This window comes from Falco punctatus (assembly GCF_963210335.1).
Source record: "Falco punctatus genome assembly, chromosome: 4".
Lineage (NCBI taxonomy): Eukaryota > Metazoa > Chordata > Aves > Falconiformes > Falconidae > Falco > Falco punctatus.
The window spans coordinates 39,724,245-39,751,750 of record NC_137583.1 but is presented as its reverse complement, the minus strand read 5'-3'; the positions used below and the strand labels follow the sequence as shown (position 1 = coordinate 39,751,750).

The following is a 27,506-nucleotide window of genomic DNA, read 5'->3' as shown; positions in this document are numbered from 1 at the left end:
TGTGTATCCTGGTGTCCTGATTTTGGCTAGGATAGGGTTCATTTTCTTCCTAGTAGCTGGTGCAGCATTGTGTTTTGGATATAGGATGAGAGTAGTGTTGATAACACGCTGATGTTTTCATTGTTGCTAAAGTAGCGCTTACTCTAAGTCAAGGACTTCTCGGTTTCCCGTGCTCTGCCAGCGAGGAGGGGCACAACAAGCCGGGCAGGAGCAGCGCCAGGCCAGCTGACCTGAACTGACCAAAGAGCTATTCCATACCACAGACCATCATGCCCAGTATATAAACAGGGGGAGTTGGCTGGGGGCTGCTTGCGGACTGGCCAGGCATTGGTCAGCAGGTGGTGAGCAACTGCATCGTGCATCGCTTGTCTGTCTGTCTTGGGGTTTATTCCTCTCTCTCTTTGCCCTTTTCATTATTAACAACTATTTCAATTACTAAACAGTACTTAACTCATGGATTTTACCTTTTTCCAGTTCTCCTTCCCATCACCAGCATGGGAGGGGAGCAAGCGAGCGGCTGCGTGGTACTTAGCTGCTGGCTGGGGTTTAAACCATGACACCTGGTCTGACTTTTGTAAGACTAGGTAAAGATTTGTAAAAAAAAAAAAAAAAAAAAAAAAAGATGTGTAATTGCAGAAAGCAGCCAGGAATATCTTCAATGAATGGGAGCACAGAGCCATGAATAATAGGCAGGAACAGCACCATCAGTGTTTTACACTTGCTAAGCGCCCCTTGTAAGCAAGCAGGGCTGACAGTCACCAGTGTCTCAGCTCAGCTCGCCATGCTGCCCGACTCATTTTCCTGCCAACCACTCCGTACACTCAGTAAAGCTGCTGTGCTGGTGCTGCCTCAGTCCTCGCCCTTTTTGATGAAAGATGAAAGCTCTCTCTTGCTCAAGATGAAAGTTCTTTCCCCAGCTTGTTACAGACAGAAACGTCTATTCTGGCAGCCACCTTATGCTGCCACCAGGCAGAAGAGAAATCTTAGTGAAAATGATAGAAGGGCGCAGCTGCTCCTAGTTCATTATCTTTACCGCAGGGACCATCTCTCCTCCTAAGTACAATGCTCCCCTTGGGTGGAAAGTAATTTCCCTGAGAAACCTTCACAGCCATTGCAGCTTCTTGTGTATTGCCCCCTACCCTTATGCCTACCATGCTTACCTTCCATTTGAACCTGTGACCAACATCTGTTTCAGCTCCAGCTGTTCTGATGGGGACACAGTTTGGCAATCGGTTCAGTCCATAATACCCAGCCATGCTCACACTCAGGAGGCAGCGGCTGGGTACCAGGCTCCTCCTGGCCCATACAACAGCTTCTTTGCTGAGAAGATGGAGACTTGGCTATTCCCAAGTTCCTTTAGCCTTCTCTGACATTCACCTCCACATGCTTAGCCCAGGCAGGAGGAACTTTCAAAACCCACTGTGAAGCTCCTTTTCCAGTTAGATCCTGGTAAGCTAAGGAACATGAGAAGCTGAGCTCTGGAAGAACAGATCACATATAGGAGTAATAGTTGAGCACAAGTTAATTGTGTCTATCCGATACATCTCCTTAGATTTCTGGTTCCCTGGAATGCCCATCTTCTCAGGAAACCTGCACAAACTGTGCATTTTTTTAAGTCCCATGAGCAACAGAGCAGAGACGCACACTAAGAATTTGTGAGTCAAGTGGACTTCAGCCGCACCAAAGAGACCTGTTGAAAGCCAAAGGTGGGATTTCACTGTTGTCTCACTGTATAATTGGGATCTTCCAAAAATCAACAGCGTACACCTGGGGATGGCTGCTAGCAGATCACGAGGTGGTGGTTTTCCTCTCCTAATTAGAGCCGAAGCAGTGAGCTATGGCTGGAGGACCATGCAGTGTTGGAAGCAATAGTTCAGGCTGGGAAACTCCTATCCTGCTGACCATTGGGATCCTCAGCCCTCGGCTTCAACCAGGGGCTAAAGAAAGGAACACTAGAAAGCCATCAGACAGAAGGTCTGTAGCCTTGGTTTTCCCTTTCCCAGTATTTTCTAGGTTATTAAGAAAGAAGTTGCAAATTCCAAATGTTTCCTTTTACGCATAGATCTCAACACTGCAGCACTTCACAGGGTCCTGAGCTGGGGTGACAGGAGCTGATGCTATTAGGCAAGGGTGGAAAATTGATCTTTTCCCAGCAAGATTTAGAGGCCAGTCGGACAGGAAATTACTCCAGCTGGGCACTCTGTCCCCATCCCTCAGTTCTTCCTGCAGCTAGGAGATTCACTCTGTAATTGCTTTCTTAGTCCACATTTTATCCTCAGCTGACAGAATTCCATTAGGGTGATACAAGCTGTGTGATAAAGGGATGTTTGTGTCTCACATGGGCTGTAAGTCATTTCTCAGCAAACAAGCAAATAGTCACAGAAATGGGCAAAGAGACCACTGAGCCAGGAACCCTCTTTCTTTTGCTCTGAATACCAGGACCTTGGCACTCAAATGGAAGCAAACATTCTCCCAGTCCGTTACACTCCTCTCTGCTCCCCTCCTTGCTCTTTAGAGGAGACATGCCAGTGCCCATCTCAACGAACACTTATCTCTGCAGCATTTCCGAATGGACAATAACTGAGCAGGCAGACATGCAGCACCAGCACCCCTAGGAATGAGAGCCCCGTGCAAACAGGAGCCACTGTGCTGTGACCACAGCACGGGGGTTGGTGACACCACAGATCCCGGACAGGCGGGGGCCCATGTATGAGAAACTAGATGGCATGAAACTAACGTTGCAACACGTCTGAGCACATACGTCTGAAGAGCACAACAGGCTGGTCACACCGGCAAGACACAGAACAATGATTCCAAACAGGACCTTCGGGACTGGTTTGGAAGACAAAAGGAGTGACCTCTTAAGCATAATGATGCAGCTAAAAGACATGACGAAAAAAGCCCAAAGGGAATACAGGAGGGTGCATCAAACGCGGCAGTGCGCACAGTTGCGATATCTACAGCACTGGTGAAGCCATTACCAGGCAGCTCCGGAGTTCACATTTTTTGAAGACCGTTGGAACAGATTTGGCTACCTCAGCGACTCGTAACAGAAGAGAGGCTCCTGTTAGAGCTCAGCCTCCTGGACCAGCAGACCCAGAGCGTGGAGGCCAGCCTAAGGCATCCCTACGCACTGTGTCTGCTCACACCAGCGCTAGTTCAAACTCCAACCACTTGCTATATTCCCCTGGGCAGTATAGAAATGTATTGAACAGCGAGCATTGCGGAGGCAGAGGGCAGGAAGGAACGGGAAATGCTTCTGTCTCACACAGTAAAAGCCACCAAGTCAATCAAAGGGAAAGCAGAGATCATCCCCGGCATGAGCCACAATTCAGGTGTTGATACAGCACTTCATGTTTGCTCTTACCGGACTTAGGCTGAGAAGCGAGCTTTTCCTGGTAACGTCAGAGCATTTAAAGACTCGACACTCACCCTCCCTCACCTGTGCTCTCATCCTCACATCATCACTGGCAGCAAGTTTCTTGATCCGCTGCGTTACCTGGTACACAAGATCTCTGTCCAGTCTCACACCACCCGGTCACCCATTGGCACTGCCAGGATCCCGCAGGTGCTGCCAGTCTGGCGCACATCCCTGAACCGGCGGGGCTGAGCATCCCCGTGGGGAACGAGCAGCACACCAGGAACATGGCAGAAGCCCAGCAGGACCAGGAGATCTTACAGAACACAGCATCACCTAAGCAGGAAGCTGTAAGTGCAGTTTTATGTCCAGGCCCAGCCTTAGCCATGAGAAGGGCTCGGTTTAATTTAGGTGCCGTATGTAGCTGCTCATGTGGCTCTTATGGGTTCATCCTCCAAAAGAGAACGAGTCTCCTGATTCAGCAACACTCAAGCTTCCATGTCTTCTGTGCCACCTTTTACACTGTCTGCACCACCACTTGCTCCCTTGTCCACAGACAGGTGCTTCTCCCTGCTGTTTAAATTCTACTGGATTAAAGGACAAAAAGTCAGAAAATGAAAACAGAAGGTGGAGGCCTTCCCAGGCATCCCGGTTTTCAGATTACACCATTAAGACTGACAAAAATATATTTTTAGAGCCCAAAAAGTAGACAGCATGACATGTACTTCCTCACAGATTATTTCTCTATCCTCCGTCCTTCTCAGTGTCATTGTGGGACAAACAAATTCATTTCTGTTACCTTGATCCAGCCCCTTTAAAGAAAGTCACCACAGGTAAATGTGAGGAACTACGACAGATTTTTTTGAGTGGCTCAGAAACCGGAACTGGGCAAAAGTTCAATCATTTACATCAAAGGCTTCAGCAAGAATTCATATGAATCCTTTTCTTTTGTCACGCTTTTGACAATGTTGAATTCCATGCACATTCTTGCAGAATCACTCTTGCTGAAACAGCGCCTGACATTGACTGAAGTGCTCCGTGGGGATTTTCTTGATTGCATGTTTACTCTTCCTCTTTTCCCTCCCATAAATGCTAGTCTGACATGAATGTACTTGTGAATAGCTAGTTAAAAAAAGGTGAAAAATGGAATAAAACTTTTTTTTTTTTTTTTTTTAACCCTGATTCACTGTGGATGTAAGTCGAGTGTCTATATTTGAGTACGTAGGGCTGACTAGGACAACTTAATTATCTTTGGTTATATAAAGGGTCATTACATCTCAGCTCTAATTAGGAGGCCAAATGCTGACATCTCCTACCCCACAGAGATTAATGAAGTATTTTCTAAACATTTTGCTACTTTCTCTATATGACTGACTAGAAACAAGGACTTCATTAGGCCTTGCCTTGGTGGGTATGTCATCCCGGAGCAGACAGCAGGCTGGCAAACCCTTATTTCAGACAAAGACATTGCAGGGGAGATGTTCCACAACTTCACAATTTTTTTTTAAATATTTTGAAGACTTTCATGGTCTTTCTACTGTGTGGCAATTGTGGGGAATCTCTTGAATGGGTAAAAGGAGCTGCTAGGAGAGGTTGGCAGATGGTACAAGCCAATACTCTGTGCCAGAACAGCTGCACTGGATACAGATGTCCAAAGGGAAAAGGTGTGAAAACCAGCTGCAGTTACCAACGGACCAGTGAGGAAGAGTTTGTGGTAGAGAAACAGAAACACAGAGAACTGTGACCCATCTGAGGTTGACCCAGTATTTTGCAATAATTTACAAAACCTGGAGTTATCTCAAAGCACTAGGGTTGAAAAATCATTAGTCCATCACACAGGACTTGATATGCTCCAGGCAGATACAGAGGAGACAGATGAGCATAGAAAGCTGCCTCCCCCTTGTACCTTCTCTTATCAAGAAGAAGGATGCTGCTCTGTGCCAGAAAACACGACAGATTTCATTCCTCTTCACATTCAATGCAATTTTCTCAGAAGAACAAACAATGCGACAGGCCTTATCTCATCTAGAGATTGCCTACACGATAAATCTGTGATTCTGCCTTGAGTCTTAAAAACCTTGCTATAGCCTCTCTGCTTCCAAACACACACATTTCTATCTGTTCTTAGCCCTACCAATAACTTTCAGCTCTGCCTCTTTTTTGTTTTGGAATTGCATGTAATAGTTGTCTGATTTGGAGCAAAAATTAAAACTGGATTCTTGGTAGAGCTACACTAGGGGAGCCAGTTCTCAGAACAACAGAAGGTTCGTTTGTCAGTCCAGTTTGGAAAGAGCCTTTAAACAAAGTACAATATACTCACAACACTGTTTTACATTTAGAAGTAAAGTTTTTTGTATTTAGTAAAAAATACATTTTGTTGGTCCATCAGTACAAAGAGATCTGGGAAATCCATTGCTGTCTTGCACCTATTCAGCTTAGCCAACGACAGTTAAGAAGTATGCTTTTCATAAGCAAATATACAAGATATTGCACTCCTGACCTACTACAGAAAGGGAAGCAGCACATTTTGACTTTCTATCAGAAGCTGCAGTACTATCTCTCTGTTTCAGGTCTAAAAGCATTTACTGACTTCAGAGTGTTCAGTTCTCTTTGGAAAAAATGAGCAAGTTCTAAATGAGAAAGGAAGAATCTTCTATGGAAGAGATTTACAGGTTGTCACAACTGACAAATTTTCAGTGAAAAGTACATTTGCATAGCTACAGATCTTGCAGAATAATTATTTGGTTAGTTTTTGTTTAAACGACCGCATATGCAGGGCATTTTGTGTTTATAAATGCAGTTCGCTCCATACTTCCTGCTGGTTAAAATGCATTTACCATTTCTCAAAAGTGATGAAATGTTGCTGGCAACAGATCTGGTCGGTGCAGCACAGAGGTACGGCCTCCTTGTTCATATAACCAAATTCAGGCAAAAGAGGAGAGAAAACCACCGTTCTGTAACAGGAGGACCCTGAAGGGTAGAGTGCCTGTCAATAGCACTTCAGGCAAAACACCTGATCTGCCTTTTTCATGGTAGTGAAATAATGAAAGAAATAATTATTTCACTGCAAAAGATGAAAGAAGTGACAGCTGAAACTTACTTATTAAACCCTGACAAATCCACTGCCCAACCTCAATTTTCTAAAAGCATTCCTCACACTTCTGCCTGCTCAGTGGTACCTCTCCAGATGTCAGAAACAGTGTCGGCCCCTAGAGAGAGCCGTGGCATCAAAGCATACGGTGGCAGCCCAGAAACAGAAAAAGAGTATTTCCTCCAGTAAGTGCATTTCCCAAAGAACTATTTACAGGCATCAGAAACAAAGCAGACACTTCTTTCTAGTGAGAAGCTTCGTGACCATCCAGCTAGAAATTAGTAATTAAAGCTTGAGAAATATTCGAAAGACCTCTTGTTAAAACCATCCTGCTTCACCCAAGTTCTTGGTATTTGGCAGGAACAGCTGTCAGTTAGCAATAAGGTTCTCACTCACTCCTTTATGTTCTTTCCTCCCTGGATTTTCAATTAAGAGACTGAGAAAAAAAATCATAATGAAAAATAAAGAAAACCAAGTTCATGCTTTAAAGTTCATTACTGAAGAAAATTTCCTGTAGTGAATAAAATTCCCTCTCATAAGACAGGAGGTGGTTCAGCAGCAGCAGAAACAGAAGATCTTCCATTTGGATGGTGCGCGTCTTGGAGATCACAATCCCTTGTTACCGTTTCCTCCTCTGCAGGCCTTTTTCATATATGCAGGTTTTCGGACGCAAAGCTGTTGAGGAAAATGGAGTGCTGTTTTAAGACTGTACCTGTATTAACAGTGAAGCCACAGACTAAAATGAGGAAGAAACACGCTCTTTCCATCCCAGAGTGATAGCTAAGCTACTCTTCTCAGTAACACTTCCTATCTTGACAATGAGTGCTGCCCCTTCTTTCAGTCCCATGGAATCACTTCCCTGTGGAATCTGGTCTGAATTCAATGCTGACACTGTTCTGCACAGGAGGTTGGACCTCCTGAGGTCTCCTCCAGCCCAAATCATTCTACAAATCTGATATCGACCACTGCGGCTGATACCAGTACATGCTACAGAGGAGACATGCGGCAAATGGCAACGGGCAACCCTCAACGGATCACACCAGAGGCATTCTGTGCCCTTAATGCTTAGACAATAGATGTGATAGCCATGGCCATGACCGCTGTTCTTTACTGAACATAGGGTATGTCTGCCCTGGAACCCAGGATGTCATTACAACAGGCACAGAGATGTTCAAAACACTTCTGACACAGCCAGTGCTAATACACTAATAACTTTGAACATGTATTTGTACAGTCAATGGCATTTCAAGTCCTTCTCCTACAGAACTGTTACTAGAAGCCATCAAATACTTCCTGTAACATTTTCTAGAGGAACTAATTGGAGAAAGTATCATGCTCAGGAGAGAAAACCAATCATGAATATACCATCTTGACTGAGAATTTGTAATGTATTTAGGGAGCTATGCTGAGCAATTTACAATGAATGACTGGGACTCTTCAGACTACAAATACAATCTACTCTTTCTCCTTGGGAAAAAGAGAAGTTGTCTTTTCAATTACCAGTTTGTAAGAGAGAAGACCAACCAGAAAGACAGTGGGAGGAATAAAGTCAATGTGTTTTCCCCCTTGTTACACTTACCATGATTTTGGATTTGCTTGAGGAGCAACAAGCAGCTAATTCTGAGATACAGATGCATCCTCTAAAGCTGCTTAAAAGGCCAGTAGGGATGCAATCAGCCTATTATTCCCAAAGCTATCTATGAACCTGCACAATTAACACCAGTTTTCAGTTTATCTTCGGTCAGTTTCTTTCCTGAGCACTTCTGTGTATGTGTTGGTATGACTACATGCCACAGCCATCTTTCATTCGTATCATTCACTTTCAGATTTAAATGTAGAATAAAAATCCACTAGAGTATGACATTCCTGGTTTGCCTTTCTATGGTAGAAAAAGTAGAGCTAAATATATAAAAGAGGTGCAAATCTCCCCATTTTACCCAGTTTGAGTCTGTAACAATGTTCATTATCTATACTGTCTCTGTAGAAAATGAGCAAAAGAAAACTGTAGAAGACAGAACTAACCCGGATCAGCCACAACCTGCTTCTTTTTGCTGTTTGTGACAATCTCATTTTCATTCATCATTCGCACATCCTGATCTCCCACGTGATTGCTGAAAAGATTAAGATCAGTACAATAGCCAAAATAATCAACATTGTGAAAAGTTATGAGAGTCATGGAAAAGGTTACCAGAGAAGTTATTTAGGTCCTGGGGGCTAGACAAAGCCACATTATATGAGACTACTCAGAAAGGAAAGGCATTCTGTCTGCATCCACCTGAAGGATTTCTTGCTGGCTTTTATGTGGCATTCATTCAGGCACACATTCAAATCTAAATATCATCATATTCACTCTACAGTTTTCATGCCTGCCTACACAGCTTGAACCACATTAACCAAAGTGAGACTTTAAATCAGCGCTGAACAAAAAGGGTATAAAAATCCCTATATGGAGCTTAACACTGTTTTGTAATGTTAATATAGCATTATTTGAAAGTTTTCTGAACTAAACAGAATTAATTTACTGTTACAAGTTTTGTTTACAGGCTGCTGCAAAATTTTAACAATTTCTTTTTGGGAAAGAAGTACTAACTTCATTGTTAAATTAAATCAGACAAATTACAGATAAAAATGTGAACCGAATTGAAAGTTAAAGAAAATATCTCTAATAACATCTCCCTTTCACATAGACAAAAACAAAACATCCATGTCTTCAGAAAAAAAAAGAAGTGTATTTTTCTTTTCTCTACAAATACTGCACAAAATAGGTTTCTATTTTTGGAGAAAAATGCAATGTCTCGCAAACTGTCCGAGAGAAACAGGGGAACCTATACTGAAGTAAATCAGAATTTACACTATTGATGATAACATCAGATTCAAGTTCAGGGTTCATAAAATACTGAACAGTGACATGTGAAAGAACGGGCCAAAATCAGAAGTAACAATACATAAAAGCTCAAGACCATTTTTTAAATGGAGGACTATTGTCCTGCATGTAGTAAAGGATATGTCTTCTATTGCTGAAGTACCTTATATTTTAGTAGGGTAGTAGGTGAAAAGAAGGAAAAGAAGATTGCAAAACAGGTTAAGAAGAAAGACCAAGAAATCTCCTGCACAGAAGTCTAGAAGAGAAGACTCTGCATGTTCTTGACTGGAAAACAGATCATACAGTTTGCATGACCCCAGAAGTATACCCTGCTTAAAACTAAATCAAAGGATCTATGTTTTGTAAAAATATGTGACAAAAGTTACGTGAAAAAGATCTATGATTACAGCTGGTGCTCCTCTGCTTCCAATAAAGTAACTTAACTCACAGAAATATGTTACGCTGAAGAAAGTAAAGGTTCATTTCTCCTCCTCCTCTTTATATCCCACTGAAAAAATTCTCAAAACTCGTATTTCCTCAAGACATTCTCAGTTTAGTTTCACTTGAAAAATTGTTTACCTCCCAATTTTACCGTGACAACACAGACACTTGTACACAAACATGATTCTAACACAACACATCCAAACAATAATAATTTATTGCAACATCTGACAAGCACCAGTGGCCAACAGCCAATACTTTAGAGAAACAGAGGAAAACAAACCCCGTAAGCAAATGTGAATTTCTGTTCTTCATCAGGACAGCTTATGTTTCTTCTACTTACTGCAAAATATTTGAATATGCCTCTGAATGGGTCATGTGCTATTCTTGAATGCAAAACTGTCGTCTTTTTTTCCAAGTGATGTATGTGCAACACATTCTACTTGCTAGCTGTGCAATGTATAAGAAAGTGTTTATTTCTGTAAGCTTTCAATTTTTTACTTTTCAATCTCATTTAAAATAAATTATTCTTTCAATCTTTATTTTCCTTGCTAGGGACTGTTTTTTAGACTCTATCAATCCTGACCTTCTAAATATAACTGCATTTTTTCACTGCTTTTCATCGTATTTTCTGTGCAATTGCCAACTTAGTGGTTTCAAAGTGTCATTCCTTTGAACACAATCTCTCATTTAAGAAGTTCATTATTTTAGAACGTTTACAAAACAGTAGAATTCTGGTTCCTTAATTAGTATCTGTGCCAAACCAGAGGACTTTCTTTTCTTTACTTCTGATGTTTTGTTCTTTTTCATTAACTTTATATTTTTATTTATTTTTCCTCTGTGTAATATCATTGGGATTTATTATTTCTTCTGTAAGGAAGCTTAACTTTTTTCTTTTGTGTTTATTACTATAGGCTTCCATAAAAACATATGTAAATATGAATCATGAATCCCAGAAACTGCTAAGAAATGCTTACAAATAAAGCTGGCAATTTGTCCTAGTATCTAAGAAACTATTGGTTATTTCTCATTAAGTGAGGCGGAGTATGCTTTGGAAGGGAATTTTCTATAGCAATATACATATTGCTGACATTAGTTACATAAAAACATTTTCTGAAAACAAGATTCTTTCCTCCAGTCAAGATCCACTCACATACCTAATAACAGTTCTCTTCTCCTGAAGGCAAATCTTCTCATCATCTGTGAAGAGAATGGTATGATGCGGGACCACTGGATCACAGGTTGGCAGGATGCCTGACACTACATGGTGCACCATATCCAGAATGCCATTGTAGACAAGCAAGTCATCCACCAGAAGCTAAAGATATTTAAGAAAGAAACAAAACATGTAGAAATCAGGCACTGCTTTCACCACTTGTCTCTATCAATTCACCAGAAATTATTTGCCCTATTTGTTCCACAAGTCTGGCCATTAGTTTAGCTTTTGTTCCTTAAAACTTCCACTTCTCTCTATTTGCTGCTGGGTTTTGATTTTTTTCCCCCCAGGTTTTTGTCTTCTCACTGATGTTTCAAATGCAGCTTTCAAGTAGGCAATTAAAAATGTATTTCATATTTTACATAATTGCCATTCTACCAACTAGAGTGAATCACACTCAAATCTAAGAATTAATGAATCTCACCACACTTCAGCTGTCTAAAACTTGGGTTTGTAGTTTAAACTAGTCTTCCAGGCCTGCTCTACACTCAGTGGAAAAAGGAAAGCATTATTCTATCTTAAGACAATTATCCAAGAAAAATATCAGATAAAGTGTTCTCCCCCCGGACAAGAAAGGGAGAACAGATGACTGGCATAGATTAGTCATTTAATACTAAATGCAGAGTTAAATGAGATGAATCCCATCCTTTGAGATTATATGGAATCACACTTCAGTAAACTGTGAAAATAAGTACAGAAATCAAGTAAGCTGACTCACCAGAACATACAAAATGCATCCAAAAATTACTTACACCAAATTCTTTCACACCTCTCTGAGGTGTTTTGGCATAGTTCCATAACTTGATCATTGACACAGTAGTAGGTACATCAAAAATTACATACACCCTATTCACCTGTAAAAAAGAATTAATTTATATTTAACAGCACAAACTGCCCAAAGAAATTAAATTCTCATGCATGTTGCATCAAAAGGGGTGCATATTTAAAGAGATATAGCTAGGAGACAGACAACTGATGCGAGGGATTTAAGTTCTGCTATCATCTCTGCTGATAGTTCACAGATGTTGTGCCTACCCCAGCGCTGCCCTCGCACACGTAAGTATAACTCCTCAGAGCACCTACCCCGAGCCTGCCATCCTGGGCAGTCATGCTGCTAATCAGCTGGAGGAGAGGTCGAGAGACACTTTTGACGACTATTTCACATCAGACATGTGCTTTGGGATATGACAAGCTGGTGTCTATTCCATTCCCCCAAATACAAACGGAATCCACCTTTCTATTTGCAAGGCTGAACTTTCTCCTGTACCCTCTGACTTTGAAAACTCTTGCACAAGTTTTGCAATTTTTGTCTGAGGTACAGCAGTAGGAATGTAGAGACAATTCTCTAGATGCTTGCTAAACAACTACTGCTAGAGGTGTTACTCATTTCACTTTCAGTGACATTAACGTCAAGATGTAAAGACCAAGGATTAGGCTGTAGGAAACCAATCTTGCCTGTTACAGTTAATTCAATGTTATTCCTTTTATGAGCTACTAGATCAATTTTGGGCCAACATATCTTCAGCTTCATCTCTAGCATCCTCTGAAGTTGTAATCCTCTGATGCACTGGAGAAGATAACTGTTAGTTGTATCACATCACTATGCTCTTTTTTTTTTTTTTAAACTGAAGAAAAAAAGGGAGATGCGATCAATATAAATGTTTCTGCCTGTGATTTTCCAGAAGACAATCTGGGCATAGCGTTCGATGGCAATTGCTAGTCTCACATCAAATGATAGATTTGATGGAAAATACATTCAAACGAATAAATAAAATTACAATCAGTAACAGGAAACAAAGAATTCCAATTGTGCTTGCATTAGTAATAAATTTGCAAAAGACAAAAACCACTTTTAGAATTAAAAAGGAAGATATATTTAGAAAGGAAAAGAAAGGCTGTAATATAAAATTTCCTTAAAGCTTTCGAACCTTCCAGTATAGCACAAACTTAATTCAGCTTTCTAGGCAACTGGCATGTTTCAAAGCAGCTTAGCAGTGATGATGTAAGTATACACAAGCTTTGGATCAGCATCCCAACTACAGAGGATGATCATGAATAGGCTGATCACTTAATCCATTTGCAATTCCTGGCTGTACAACCATACCACGCAAGAAAGAAAAATATTATGTGGATCTTGAAAAGGGGTAATTTGCTACAGTTCAAGGACAGAAAGCATCATGATATTGCTTACTCTTTCCTCTTGCATAACACACTTTATCAATTTACCCTTTTTATACTGCTGCCTTATGTTTTTCTACAGTATTTTGGTGTCAGACACAACACCACAAAACAGCGTATGCATCTATCTGTGCTGGAACTCCAGGTACTGGTATTTTCCTGTTTGTCAAAATGAAAGAGCCTCTGCGAGCATGTCTTTCATAAGGACATGAGCAAACCCAGACTCACAATGTTATAATGGATATCTGAGCATCCCATGAAATTAGTTACCAGGATTCAAGATGTGGGATCTACACAGTAGGAGCCTCAAGCATTAATTACATAGACCTTCCGTTTTCCTAAGCAATGCAAGTGGTCAGTATTCCCAACTATACTTAAAATTGTTATCTTTATTATACCCACTGCATTACAACATACAATGATACATGAAGTATTTTCAAAATTGACTTAATTCTTTGCTTTTAATATTCTAATCAATAACTCTAACATATGGAGTAAGGATTTTTCCAACACAGTAAGCTACAACATATCACATGTCAGGTTTACATTTTGTTACTTTTGAAATCCATCCTCTTCTAAGAATTAAACACATCTTAATGAAGTTCATAACAGGCCCCTAAAAAATGTCCTCTCCTAAAACAAAGTCAGAACTCTAAGTTTATCTGCTCTTCCTGTTTGTAGATTTGATATCCCATAATTTAAACATGGTGCTTCTAAAAGGGCTGAATCATTTGGGGCCTTAGGACATGAAATACTAAACCTGTCATCTCTAATTTATGAATTTGAATTCAACACAGATAATGAGATTAAAAAAATTCTCACTGCTGGAACAATATTCATTGCTTTTTGTAAAAACGAATTTAAGATCCTAGTCTGCTCCCATTTGAAAGGTGTTTATTGCACAGAACACACATATTAAACTCCTTTGTCAGTATCTTTATCCTAGTAACTGAAAAAACATCTAGCCTTGGAAATTCTTCTGCTGTTGCACCATGGAGACAGAAGGAGATTACAAACCTGGGAAATCTATACTGCTGCTATGTGTGCAGTGAAGAGAAACTGGAATAAAAAGAACTTCTAAAATGCACTGATTTAGCATCATTTACTAATATCAAATTTACCTAAGAATTATGTATGCTTCTCCTTTCCTTTATGCTTCTAGCTACATCTACGCACATCACTAAAATGATATGAAAAGAGAAAATGTACCAAACCAGGAAGAATGGGTGCAAGCCACATATGTCTGCCATCAGTTGTGTCATTTACTCTGTCAATTAGTTTGTCTGGAGTTCGGATGTCTCCAGACACATCTTCTAAAATGTTGACACTATCTGGAAAAGCAGCAATATCTGAAAAAAAAACTTTAAGCGCAAACAACCGAAAAGAGCATTTCAGAAACAGCGTATTTAAAAGCTCACGCTTGCTCTTCCAGGTTCCATGAGCAAGTATTCACCATTACCACAGTAAAACTTAAAAATACTCTGAGCACTTCACATAGGTAGATGAGAAGCCTGGAGGCACATTTTTAAAAGCAGGACAACCCTTATAAATTCTGGCATTCAAAAAATTATTTTTAAAATAGGAATAAATGACCTAGCTGCATTTATTTTCAAATACGTATCTTTGACTTCATGGACAAAGTTCCCTCATCAGGAACATGCACCTCCCAGCTTTTTTGTGACGAAGCCCCATTTTCTTAGAATGAACTTGTGAAAACTCCTCATATAAAACATGTCTCAAGAAAAGCTTCCTTGCAGGAGGTAGCCATCCATCAGATTAGCTTTTGCTTGAGTTCCTCAAAGTTTCTGATAAAAAGCAGTAATTGTTTAATAAGGCCTTCTTTCAGTTCTTTGAGAGGGAATGATTAAACCTCCTATTGAACAGGCTTTCTAGACAACTGCTAACCACATTTTCTCTATAAGAGAACATTTGTGTAAAAAACATATGTATGTTCAAGACATGCAAAGGAATGTGAATGGATGACACTGTCTTCAGAATTATAAATCCCTAGCAATCCAGTTTGAGAGACACTAACTTCCCCTTCTCCTGCTTTCTAAAAGGCCTCAGTCTGTAAGTATTTATAAAGAATTTAAGTAACAACATGGCAATGCCTCAACTGTTTAAGAAAAGCTTACTCCAGACTCAGTACTGAACTATCACATCTAGTACTGCACTAAGACAAATATCCTCTTTTGGAGATCCTAATATATCTAAGCAACGCTACTGTACAGGCAGAAACAGGCCATCATTCAAAACAAGCGGAGGTATCTTTACCTGGCATTGCATTGTACTGTAAAGACATACCATTTAAAACCCAAGTTAAAGATCCTTTGTTCTTAAAAACAATTTGTTACCACTTTTCAATTTCAAAATGCTTCTCCATTACAGATGTTTCAACTGCATCACGTATCATACAAGATACACAATTTTTTTAAAAAAAAAGCTTTTATTACCTTTTTCAATGTATCCTCTATTTATTAGGCAACGAGGATCCTTAGAGATGTACAATTCATGCAGCATCCATGGTTTTTACCCTTCCTAGTTGGCTAAGAAACTGTTTCTTCCATGTGACTGAACTACGTGAATTGTATGTTGGTGTATGAAGCTTTTAGCTCTTAAGAGACTTCAGCTGATACAGAGCACTGAAGTGTAACCCTGATTACTATGAATCTTTCAAACACGCCCTTTGTTCCTGCTGTCGGTTACCCAGGGAACACTGTATCAAATTCAAAGTCTCAGCCCTTATCTTCAAGACGGGATCGGATGTCTAGAATAGCCTAAAGCTCCAGAACAAGAGTTATGAAAAATTTCTTTCTTGTGGTACAATGAAAGATTCCGTAACAAATAACTGAGTTCAACCTTTCCTTATGAAATTATAACTCATCAAACTTCCTGGTACCTCCACACCATAGAAAAAATAAATGTTGATAGCAAAAACACCCATATCCTTCTTAAGCTTTCCCTTCTCTAACCTTGCCTTGCTTTGCTGGTGCATCCCATTCAGAGAAGAAATGTTCTGAAAGTATATAGAATACATTAAAAGATGGAAAGAAGTATCATCACGCAAATATAGAGAAGTACAGCCAGAGTAATCACAGGGGATAAACCGGCAATTTGGAAGAAGCAGCAAGCAATGCTATATGATAATTTGCCAGGGAGCAAGCAAGGATAGAGGCACTTGGTCATTAGAAGGATACTGTTTTCCGTCAGTACGATTTGGTCTCCGTGTTCATTGAACAACTCAAGTCCATTCAAACCAATGTAGTATGGATCGCCCCAACTTGTCAAAAGCTGAAACTGGAAAACAACTGAAAAGCAAAAAGCTGTTAAGGAAAATTTCAATACTGATACTTTGTCCTAAGAGACTATTTAATTTGCAGTTTCAAAAATTATTGTGCAGCCCATATCTCGATGTCAGACACTCTTATTAGCAGTTTACAGGAGTGAAAAAAAATATGTTTTTCACTTCTGACTTTACTATGTCTTAAAACTCTCTGAATAAAACTATTTTAAGAGAAGAAGACTGCCTTTTCTAACACTGATAATACATATAGAAATGATCATCTGCAGGTGACGCAACTAGGCAGAAGTCTGTAATTGTTTACACATATACAAGTTCATGTATATGTATGTTCATATACGTTCTTCCATCAGATGAACTACTGAATCTTTTCAGTGTGTGTCTTATTCTTGTACACTGCAAGTTTTTAACACCACAGCTCCCATGTGGAGCCTTAACTGCCTTAATGTTTCCTGAATGTTCCTTTGCCTGGTTTTGAATTATATGGGTGATAACTGGGCAGAAAATACTCCCCTACACTGAATGGCACAACAGGTAATGATGGAGCCTGTGCTGTCCATTTCTGTAATGGAGCAGTCATTTGTACCTCTTTGCTCTACCCAGACACTGATTTTCATGAAACCAGCAGGAACTTCATATTGCTGAGACTTCATTCTCTCCACACTTGGTTAGAATAATCTAATGGATTTTAAAAGCCCATCAAATAGATTGATGGCGTAACAGTAAGTATTATCAGAAAAGGCTGTACTTATCTAGGAAAACGTAGGCTTAAAAAGCCACCAACATAAAGAAAAATGGCAAAAATATTACACAGTTTGGTCAACTTTAATAAAGATATAAAACGAGACAAACGTTCAAACATACGCAAAAATATGAAGACTACTTCTAGCTTTGATAGGCTTGCTGGATACTACACTTACTGAGCTTTAGCTCTAGCTTGGGTGGATTATAAAAGGCAGGCCAAAAAGCTACCAGAATATCTGAAAACAGTTCATACATATGTTACGTTTTTATTTATTTATTTATTCTTAATCCATACTTAATGGAAGCCTTTCTCATATTCTTGCTATCCTGTTAATTTCTTAAAGCACCAAAACCTGTTGGATTCAAAAAAGGTCAGGACTGATAACCACAGTATATAACTAAAATATTCTACATAACAAGTAAGTAAACGACAGAGAAGGATACAACCACATGGCATTAACGGTGCTTCATAGTCCATACTAGCTTGTTCCATTCTCTTTGAAGCAGTCCTGCCAAAAAAAAAAAAACCCAGACAAAACAGTTTCTTTATGCACCTTTGGCTCATTCAGAAAAGAAGAGAACAAAACCAAAGAACTAAGCTTTCACAAACACCACCCCCTACCCCACCACCTGCAATTATGGACTAGCTTGTCCTCTAATCTCAATGAAATCTTGTTAACAGTATATAGTTAAAACCCAATTAAGCATTTTTCTCTAAATGCTCTGTATTTTCATCCAGGTGCCTCATACAACTGGTTTCAACAGAGAATATGAAAAAATACTAAACAGTTAAGAGACATTGCGTGGTTCAGATAACAAAAACATCCCAGTTTACCTCCTTTGTACTTTATTAGTCAGCTGGGGCTGCAGATAGTCAAGAAAGAGAATTTCTTGGGCAAAGTCAAAATGGCAGTTGCCTGGTCCCTTGCGGATAAGAAAGCCTTCTGGTGGGGAGATGCTGTGACCATCCAGCAACACATGCACTACCTTAGCCTTGTTTAAAATAACATAACATAAGATTACATGACATGAAATGATATTACATAAAATAAAATAGATCCAAAACAATTGCATTCACTTCACAGGCTGAAATCATTTCAGTGATTTTGTTATATTTGTTTCATTGCTCTGTAGTATGACTTCCTTTGGCAAAAACAAAGCCCAAACCAGCAGATAGCAGTTGCAGCCTGTGGTATGCAATTCAAAGCATCACAGCTGACACTGATGGGGATGGGAGAGGTGAGGATTTGGGGGAAAAAGGAAAAAAAAAAAAAAGTATTGAAGAGATCCTTCAATTACTGGGTCTCACTAGATCTCAACAAACTGAAGTTTCAGGTTGTCAAGCACTGGAACAGGCTGCCCAGGGAAGCGGTTGAGTCATCATCCCTGGAGGTATTTAAAAGACATGTAAATGTGGAGCTTAGGGACGTGGGTTAGTGGTGGGCTTGGCAGGGTTAGGCTTATGGTTTGATTTCATGATCTTAAAGGTCCTTTCCAACCTAAATGATCCTATGATTCCAAGATTCCTGAGCCTGCAGCAATACATACACACATCAACAGAATGGACAGACAGCTTTCAGGCCAGAACATGTCACAAAGGTGATTTGAGGAGACAGTCATCATGCACCTGAACACACTGTTAGATCAGGTCTGATTGCTCAGCACTGGCTGCAGCTAGCCTTTAAAAAATCATAAATCTTGGGGGTCTCTCAAGAGCAGTTTCTTTTTGTATCTCTGTTGCATTTAGAGAAAGTCAGTGTTTCACCAGTTCTATTTATCTTTGTGGCAGGTGGCACTTGGACTTTCCAGGATGATGCAAACTCATCTGCCAAGCAGTCCTTATGCAACCTAAGGGCATATGAATAAAGAAGAGGTACCCATACCAGGCAGAAAGAATTGAGCCTTGTCCACGTCATAGATGCATGCAGGTTTTATACAATCTCTGAAGATTAAACTAAATAATTCAGGCATACTTATTCAGATGATGCAGGAGTTTTGGCCCCTTCACCCTCCCCCATTAGCACCATCTGGTGTATGCATGATCCCAGGCACATAAAAATTCAATCATGCAGCAATAATTATCACTGCATCTTGCCCTGAAATATGTTAAATATAACTAATGTTAAAAACAAGCAGCATTTATTGCACTGAGTCTTCCACTAACTACTGGTTAAGGAAGGAACGATACCTGTAAAACATAACAAGATGACCTTAAAACTGGCACTGTGATTAAAGCTTGCTGATTAATGGACTGAACCAAAATTGTTTCACTTAGTTAACAAAAGACTTAATTTAGTCTAAAGGTAATATGAGTCAGTTTTATAATCTTTGGATTTTGTACTGACTGATGTATACGTGATAATTTGTGGTTACCTTAGTTTTGTAGCCAAATACTTAATTTTCATTATTAGGATTTCTATTAAAAATCTATATGCAATATTTATAGTTAAAATTCCCATTTCAGGTGTCTATCTAAGGAGAACTTAAAAAACATTCAGTGTTTTCTGTAGTCTATATATTATTATTTGCCTGATACTCATAACAGTTTTCATACTTTTTCCATTTGTAAATGATTTTTTATTCAGTTACAATTTCAGTAACTTACACATGCAATTTCCCAAAAGCAAATAATTTTCAGTATTTTTTTTTTTTTTTACACAATTTTTTTTTTATTTGCAAACCTTAGGTATTGTACTAGACTTAAGGAGGTGCTCAGTTCATTTTCAAACAGCATGAAGATTAATTAGGAGAGAATGTTTGAGTACCAAGCATGGAGAAATAACGATTTCTGGTTTCGCTTTTTATATGCTTGGGAGCAAAGAAAGGAAATATCTTTTTCATATCAGAAACCTTTCTGCATGCTACTTTCCAGCTGAATCAGTCTGCCAGGCTAAGGAGAGGTAGTGAAAAATCCACTGAAATACACTTTAGTTTAGGAAACACGTATTGAATGGGAAGTCTAGAGACTTAGAGATGAAATCTTACCTATTATACCACAGCTGCTTATATTTATGTGCCCTTACAGCCCTCATTTCTAAGTAATTTTCATCATCTGAGAAGGCACTCAACCGTCACACATAGCATTTTACAAATCACATAACAAAGCTTTCACAAGGTAATTTTTCATACAGCTGGAAATAGCACGCAAGCCTTCATTTTGACAGTTCACTGCCATTACCCTCTCATTCTAAAGCTGTGAATAGAAGCCACCAGTCTACAGCTGCCTGGCAAAAGCATTATATCTCATACCCAGGACTGTTTCTTAGCAGGAACAGCAATACTTCAACAGACAGATGTCATGATGCCCTAGGTTTGCAGTCTAAAGCCTCTTTACTGTGACCCAGCAGATACCTTGCATCTTCAGTTTCCCAAATAATTTATTTCATCCTTTTACAGGACTGAGGGATGAACTCCTCATTTAAATTGTAAGCACTAAGTGTGCCACCTGCATGCACACTTCATCAGACTCACCTCTTTTTTTCTACCTAGCAAAGTAAACTGTGAAAATATACCTTCCTTTCTTTCTTGGTTTGGCCTCCAAAGACCAAATTCCATGTTAGGGTTTAGGGATTTAGCTGTTTCTTTTCCTCCTTTTAATAACTGTGACACACACACAGTTTGTTGATTTGGTATGAAAATTCATGTTCAAACTTTTCTCCCCTGTTCTGCCTTGGAGAAGCTTGGGCTTACAACAGTAGTCAAAAACATTCCACATCACCACCTAAGAGACAGTTCTTCATATTGCATTTTGTACACAGAATCACAGAAAGATTTAGGTTGGAAGGGCCTTCTGCATGTCTCCAGTCACAGCTCCTGCTCAGAGCAGAGCAGCCTGCATAGGTAAATCAGGTTGCTCTGGGCTTTGTCAAATTTAGTTTTGAAAGTTTCTTATCACTACATCCTGTCCCAGAGCTGTGCCACTCTCACAGGGAAGAGTCCTTTCTTTATGCCAAATCATACCAACTAAGTAACAGATTGTTGTGTTTTAACCCAGCAGGCAGCTGAACACACTCCCTCTCTCCAGTGGGATGGGGGAGAGAACTGAAAAAAAAGGTAAAATTCGTGGGTTGAGATAAAAACAGTTTAATAGGACAGAAAAGGGAGGGAAAATAATAATAATGATAAAAGAATATACAAAAGAAGTGATGCACAATGCAATTGCCTACCACCCACTGACCGACATCCAGCCAGTCCCCCAGCGGGGGACTGCCACCCCCCAGGCAAGTCCCCCCAGTTTTATGGTTCAGCATAAAATCATATGGTCTGGAACATCCCCTTGGCCAGCTGGGGTCAGCTGTCCTGACTGTGTCCCCTCCCCGCTCCTTGTGCCCCCCAGCCTGCTCGCTGGCAGGGCAGCATGAGAAGATGAAAAGTCTGAGACTTGGAGTAAGCACTGCTCAGCAACAACTAAAACATCGGGGTGTGACCAACATTATTCTCACACTAAATCCAAAACACAGCGCTGTACCAGCTACTAGGAAGAAAATGAACCTTATCCCAGACAAAACTAGGACACAGATTTTACTAAAAATCCCTAGTTGTTATACAGGGGTTATGTTTAGATGGGCAGCTCACCATGCTCCTGAACCCTCCCATGTGTCAAACATGTTGGGTTAATGCAATGTATTACAAAACCAGGTGCCATATGTTAAAATCTGTAGATCATTTGTGGCTTAAATTAAAGAACTTACACTCTGGCCCTCTGGGAGTCTTTGGCCAGCCTTTGGCACTCAACAACACCCCATGCTGATACTAAAAGATGACAGGGCTCTGTTGTGGAGAGGAAACACCTCTCCACGCATTTATGTAGTTTTCATATTAAAGCAGTTCCTGGAAGGTAAATTTACACAAAGAAGCAGTTCTGCCACTTTTGCCACTATCTTGCCCAATCATATGAAGGATCTGTGCCTCCAACTTCAATTCTAAAATTTCTTCCAGAACTTAAGTGACCCTTTTTGTCCTTGTCCTGTCTCTCCCTGTTTTAATACATACCAACATTTTTCTTCTTATCTACTGACTGAGTCTAGACATCAAGAATGCAACAGTTACACATGAAGGGGAAGATCTGGAAACAAATGGATTCCTAAACTGTCTGTGCTGTGAACAGCAACTACTTCTTCATTATCATTACAAGCGTACGTATAGCTTCTGAGAAAAACCAGAGAAATGAGGGATAGCAAAACTCAGAGTGCCAGCAAGATGTAACATGACCTCTACCAGGTATCAATTGCCAGTCAATTCCCAGTATTCAATAAGAAAAAAAAATACAAACCAAGCTATTTGGAAAAAGAAGAGAGGAGGTATGTGAGACAGTTTTAGCTAAACTACTTTAGCCAAACCGTTTGAAGATGTCAGCTTTCCCTAATAAATGTTAGAGTTCTAGAGACTCTTCTTGCTTCTTGGAAAAGACTGATTGACTGGCCTTCTGTAACTTACCTAAACAGAATTTCTGTTAGAGAACCGTCTGTGCTCTCTCACTCCCTGTGTTCCAGGAAATAAAGAATCATATGGTAGGCCTAAGTACTAGATACCGAGGGATACCACTTCAGAATCATGTATTTTGAAAATAATATGTGCTGTTGTATGTGTCTCTTAGAAAAATCAGCTGTGAAGATTTCTTTAAACTATCTCTGGCTTTTTTTCAATATTTGCTGTTTGTGGAGACAGAAATGCATTACACCTGCCACAAAATTCAGACTCAGACAATCTAGAAAGATTTATGGTGTTCCATTAAGGCAGCTATATTCATTTATCACAGTACCAATTTTCCAATGCACTGCCGTATATTTTTGCTGGCAGTGCTCCTTTTCTTTTACTTACCCCTCTATAGGTATCCTCCGGAGATTTATTATAGTTCCAAAAGCGAAGCCCTGCAATACTTTCAATTTTATCAAAATGGATTGTGAGCAGATGATCTTCTCCAAAAGAGAAGGGAACAAGCCACATATGGTCATCTTCTACTGTGATATTAGTCCCATCTATTAACCTTCAAAGAGAAAAATCCATTAGCTGCAAAAAAAGGAAAAGCCTGCTTTTCTCATGAAAATCAGGTACTTTACTAGGTGTTATTTTTTTTCTAGATCCTGCTTCCAGGGCTTAATGTGCCCATGTGTACGCAATTAAAAAGCACAGTAAACATCAAAAATAATATGCAATTGCTGAACTAAAGACGCGGGGTGGGGTGGGGTGGGGAACAGACAGTATTTCCTTTAGTTGGGTCTCCCTGAGGAAAAACAGAAAAATCCTTAGGTTTTCCCTGTGTGAACAGGAGCCGGTAGAGGAAAGCTCAACTACCTTTGTACCAAAACGGCCAAAGGCAAAACTCTAAGGCCCAGACACAATATAATTTATTAATATAGTACCATGCCTGAACTGGTGTGTGTTACTATGCCAAAGCAACCACACCGAATCCAACAAGTTGCTGGATGGCAGCTGGATAACCCAGAGAAGGAGCAGAGTTTCTTCACATCCTTCTTCATGCACACAGGTTGGCACATTCTTACTTTTCCAAAAAGCTTTGTACCAGGATGACAATGTCTTTTCATAATAGCATAGACTTCAGGCTGACTAGATAAAGTTAATTCCATTATTTCCTCATTTTGGAATCCTGACATTCTCCTACCACAAACTACAGCATACAAAGATGGAGTAAAGGAGAATATAAACTAATTGTCCTCTGTAATTACTTTGGTACACTGCCCTGTGTACTTACTATTTATTTAAAAGTTTAATGGAAGAATGAGTGCCAGACTTGGCATTTCCTTAAAGAAAAAGATTTGAATAATTACCCTTTCAGAGAGGAACTGATTAGGGAGCCCATGAGAGAAGATATAATCCTTGACTTGGTCCTGAATAGCACACAGGACTTACTCCAAATGCTAGAGCTGAAGAGCACTGCAGTGCACTCAAATTCAACATGCTTGCAGAAATATCAAAAGTCAAAAAAGCCCCTATTTCTTGTGCCCAAACAGGTTTTTACGCAAAAATGATGATGTAAAAAAAAAAAAAAAAAAAAGCAACAAAATAAAATAAAAACGTTACACACAGCAGGGAGAATATTAAGGGATATTATATTGGAAACACAGAAAAATGAATCCCACTTACTAAGAAAGATGTTAGAAAGAGGGAGGACTTGAAAAATCAAAGCCAGCCTGGCTCAGTGGCAGGATAAAGAAAGTTATTACACGCCATCTTTCAACAAAATTCATGATCAAAAAACCCTAAATGGATAGGATCATAAACTCTGGAAGGCTAAATGCGTATGCACAGGCCAAAAAAAGAGTATGAAGGCTAGCAAGCAAAAGGTACCATAAATAAAATTCCTCAAATACATCAGGAGCAGAAAGCCTGCCAGAAATTCTGTAGGATCAACAGATGACTAGGCAGTAAAAGGAGCATTCAGAGAAGATAAAACACCAACAGAAAAGCTAAATGAATTCTTTGCATCTGGGTGCATCACAGTGGAGTATGGAGAGACTTACAGAGACTCCACCACCAGAAACTCTTCATCACAGGGGATCTCATGGGATGATTTCTTAGATCTTGACGTCTACAGAAGACTTTTTCATACAAATAGGCAGAAGAACCAAGGAATTACATACAAGTAAACTTGACATCTGTATTAGTCAGATTGGCAGAAATTACAAAGAACTGTGGATAAATACAGCATTCTAAGGAAGACTCAACAAAGATCTTGAAAAGAGAAGCCCTAATTCATAAACTTATTCACAGACCATAAATATGCCAGAGGACAGGATTACAGCTGAGAATACCCTTTAAAAATGGAGATATGACTTGGAAACAACAAGGATGCAACTTCAGTAGCATCCAAATGCTGAGTCCTCTCCAGACCCATAGCATATGATTTCTGTACTGCTGCCATTCAGGAGGTACAAGTTAATTTGAGGAAGTATACTGTCAATGAATAAAACTTCATTTTAATAACAAAAAAAATTTTACAAAAGCTGCAGAATTGCCAAAAGAATGACACCTTAATACACCCTCACCCTTGGCTAACTTGAAAATTTGTCTTGAAATCATCCAGAAATCCTGCCTAAATATCACTGCATATGCACAGACAGATGCTACAGAGCACCCACATTTCTGCCTGGAAAGTCGTTAGCAGAGATACCAACTGGGCATATCACAATCTCCTAACTCAAACACAGTCTTTTGGAAACATCTTATTCATGTTCCTACAACAGGCTGTTCCCGAGTAGCATTCCAAGAATGAGCAGTGACGGTATGAAAATCATGTTCACATTAACATGTGTTGACATAATAAAAGCGTATATAATTCTGTCACTTTAAAAAGTCTCATGTAAAATGCTAAAATTGATAAATTTCCAAAACTATTGGTGGAAACAACAGGCACAAAGAAAAAAAATAAAAGAAAAAGAACGGTGCCAAAATGCTTGGACAATCTAACTCTTTTGCTACTTACTTTTCTAATGTTCTGGAATCTCCTGTATACTCCGGAAGATCATTTAAGTCTTGGGGTGAAGCAGAAATCTGTTCTGTATTTATTTGTAATGCATGACCATTCTTTCCTATCACTTCAAATCCTGTCAGTCCAAGGTAATGAGAATCTCCCCAGGTCATGGTAAAATTCAGTTGCAGGCCTATATAAAAGAATATAAATTTGATATATCTATACACATACTTACTAGTTTGAAGTAAGGAGACAATATAAGACTGCATGCAAGCCCCAGTGATTAACATTATATGTACTGTGTTTAGACTAAATAACTTTATATGCTGTATTGGATATGTCCTGGTCTGCACACCTGCCTCCACATGTATTAGACCCCTTTAGTGGGGCACCAACATCTTGTTCACTTGTAACTGTACAGCTCCTGATCAAGCACATTACCAAGTGTCTCATTACTTAGATTGTAGACTGACGGTAATTAAATGATAAATTTAAGCAGTTACATGAAAGATTTTGTGATTATGCAGACACAGAGAAGACCTATTAGTCTGAAGCCTATCCATCATCTTTTGCCAGCTAAGTGACTACATAGATTCATATAAATCCAGTCTCTCATAAATCCATAAATTGTCAGAGAACATCAACTCATAGTTGGTTTACTAATGCATTTAAGTTACTATCTTCATGTCAGAACTGGACACATGGATGTATTTTAGTGGAACAGCATTAGTGAAAAGCAGCAATGTTGATTAGCCTGCATCCCCAGAAAATAAATACAAAAGAAAAACTGGGCAGACAAAAGATTGTATGTGTATCTTCAGATCCACCTGTTTCACACCTTACTGAAAAAATATAAATAGCATATACAGATATAACAAGTAATATTTCAATCTGGTCAGGTTCCGCAAAAATCTATCACTGTAAATTAAAAACATCTTTTGTTTCACACATTACAGAAGCCCAGAAATAATCAGGTTGGATAATGTGTAAAGAAGCACCAGTAGTCATGATGCCCTGTAAAACAAACAAGCATTAAACCTATTAAGCCATCCAGCCCAATTACCTCTAAATAGCCGTAGCAATTTACGCGAGACTAAGCCTTGATATGCACATAAATTCACTTGGGTGTAAGATCTCATTAGCATTTGCAAGGACGCTAAGAAATAAATAGTTCTATTAGCTGACAAGTTTGGAGCTATGGCTACATTGCTATTAGACGCTATTCCCAAGGCCATTGCTAAAACGAAACTCACTTAGTGTACGAGTATGCAAGAGTTCTCGTATATTTTGAAACAAAAGGGAAAAGACTGAGTAAAGCAGCTACACACAAGGTTTAGTATTCACATCACCATGCCAATGCCTTCATAGAATCTCAGATTGATGCAGGGTGGAAGGGACCTCTGGAGGTCTCTAGTCCAACTCCAAGCTCAGAGCACGTCCGTTACATCAGGTCTCTTGGGAGCTTATCCAGCGGAAATCTGAAGGTTCCCAAGGCTGGCAGATTTCAAAAGCTCTCTCAACCCTACCCTCAGGGTGAAGAAGATTTCCTAATACCAGTTGGCAGTTCTTGTCTTCTACCTCATTGACTCAGCTGCCTCTCAACCCGATCCTATGTCGATGCCTGAGAATGGCCTGGACCTCTCCTTTCTATGCCCTTCTGATAGGCTATAGGTAGCAAGAAGATCTCCCCTCACCTTATCTTCTCTTCTGCAGGATGAACAAACCAACCCAGCCCTCCCACGTTTCTCTCACATGCCAGGTACGCCAGCTGCCTGACCATCTTGGTCACCCTCCTCCACTGGACCCACACCAGTAATGTCAAATTTCTTCTTGTTCTAGGGAGCTCCATACTGAACCCCATACTCCAAACGCAGCTGCACACA

At 39.7% G+C, this 27,506-nt stretch overlaps 1 protein-coding gene across 7 annotated transcripts in view; it reads right to left on the bottom strand.

Annotated features, from left to right (window-relative positions):
* Positions 1-316: 316 nt before the first annotated feature.
* The window catches only part of KATNIP (katanin interacting protein), a 69,646-nt gene continuing 42,456 nt past the window's right edge, over positions 317-27,506 (bottom strand). For all 7 annotated transcript variants that reach the window (XM_080384513.1, XM_080384514.1, XM_080384512.1 and 4 more), the window contains 10 exons: positions 25,636-25,813; positions 23,013-23,178; positions 18,028-18,185; positions 17,637-17,701; positions 16,345-16,455; positions 14,357-14,496; positions 11,722-11,823; positions 10,911-11,071; positions 8,472-8,560; positions 317-7,124 (listed from right to left, as the gene is read on the bottom strand). In XM_080384513.1, the coding sequence (XP_080240639.1) occupies positions 7,069-7,124; positions 8,472-8,560; positions 10,911-11,071; positions 11,722-11,823; positions 14,357-14,496; positions 16,345-16,455; positions 17,637-17,701; positions 18,028-18,185; positions 23,013-23,178; positions 25,636-25,813 (1,226 nt within the window). In that variant the 3' untranslated portion in view covers positions 317-7,068. The remainder of the gene's footprint in view (positions 7,125-8,471; positions 8,561-10,910; positions 11,072-11,721; positions 11,824-14,356; positions 14,497-16,344; positions 16,456-17,636; positions 17,702-18,027; positions 18,186-23,012; positions 23,179-25,635; positions 25,814-27,506) is intronic.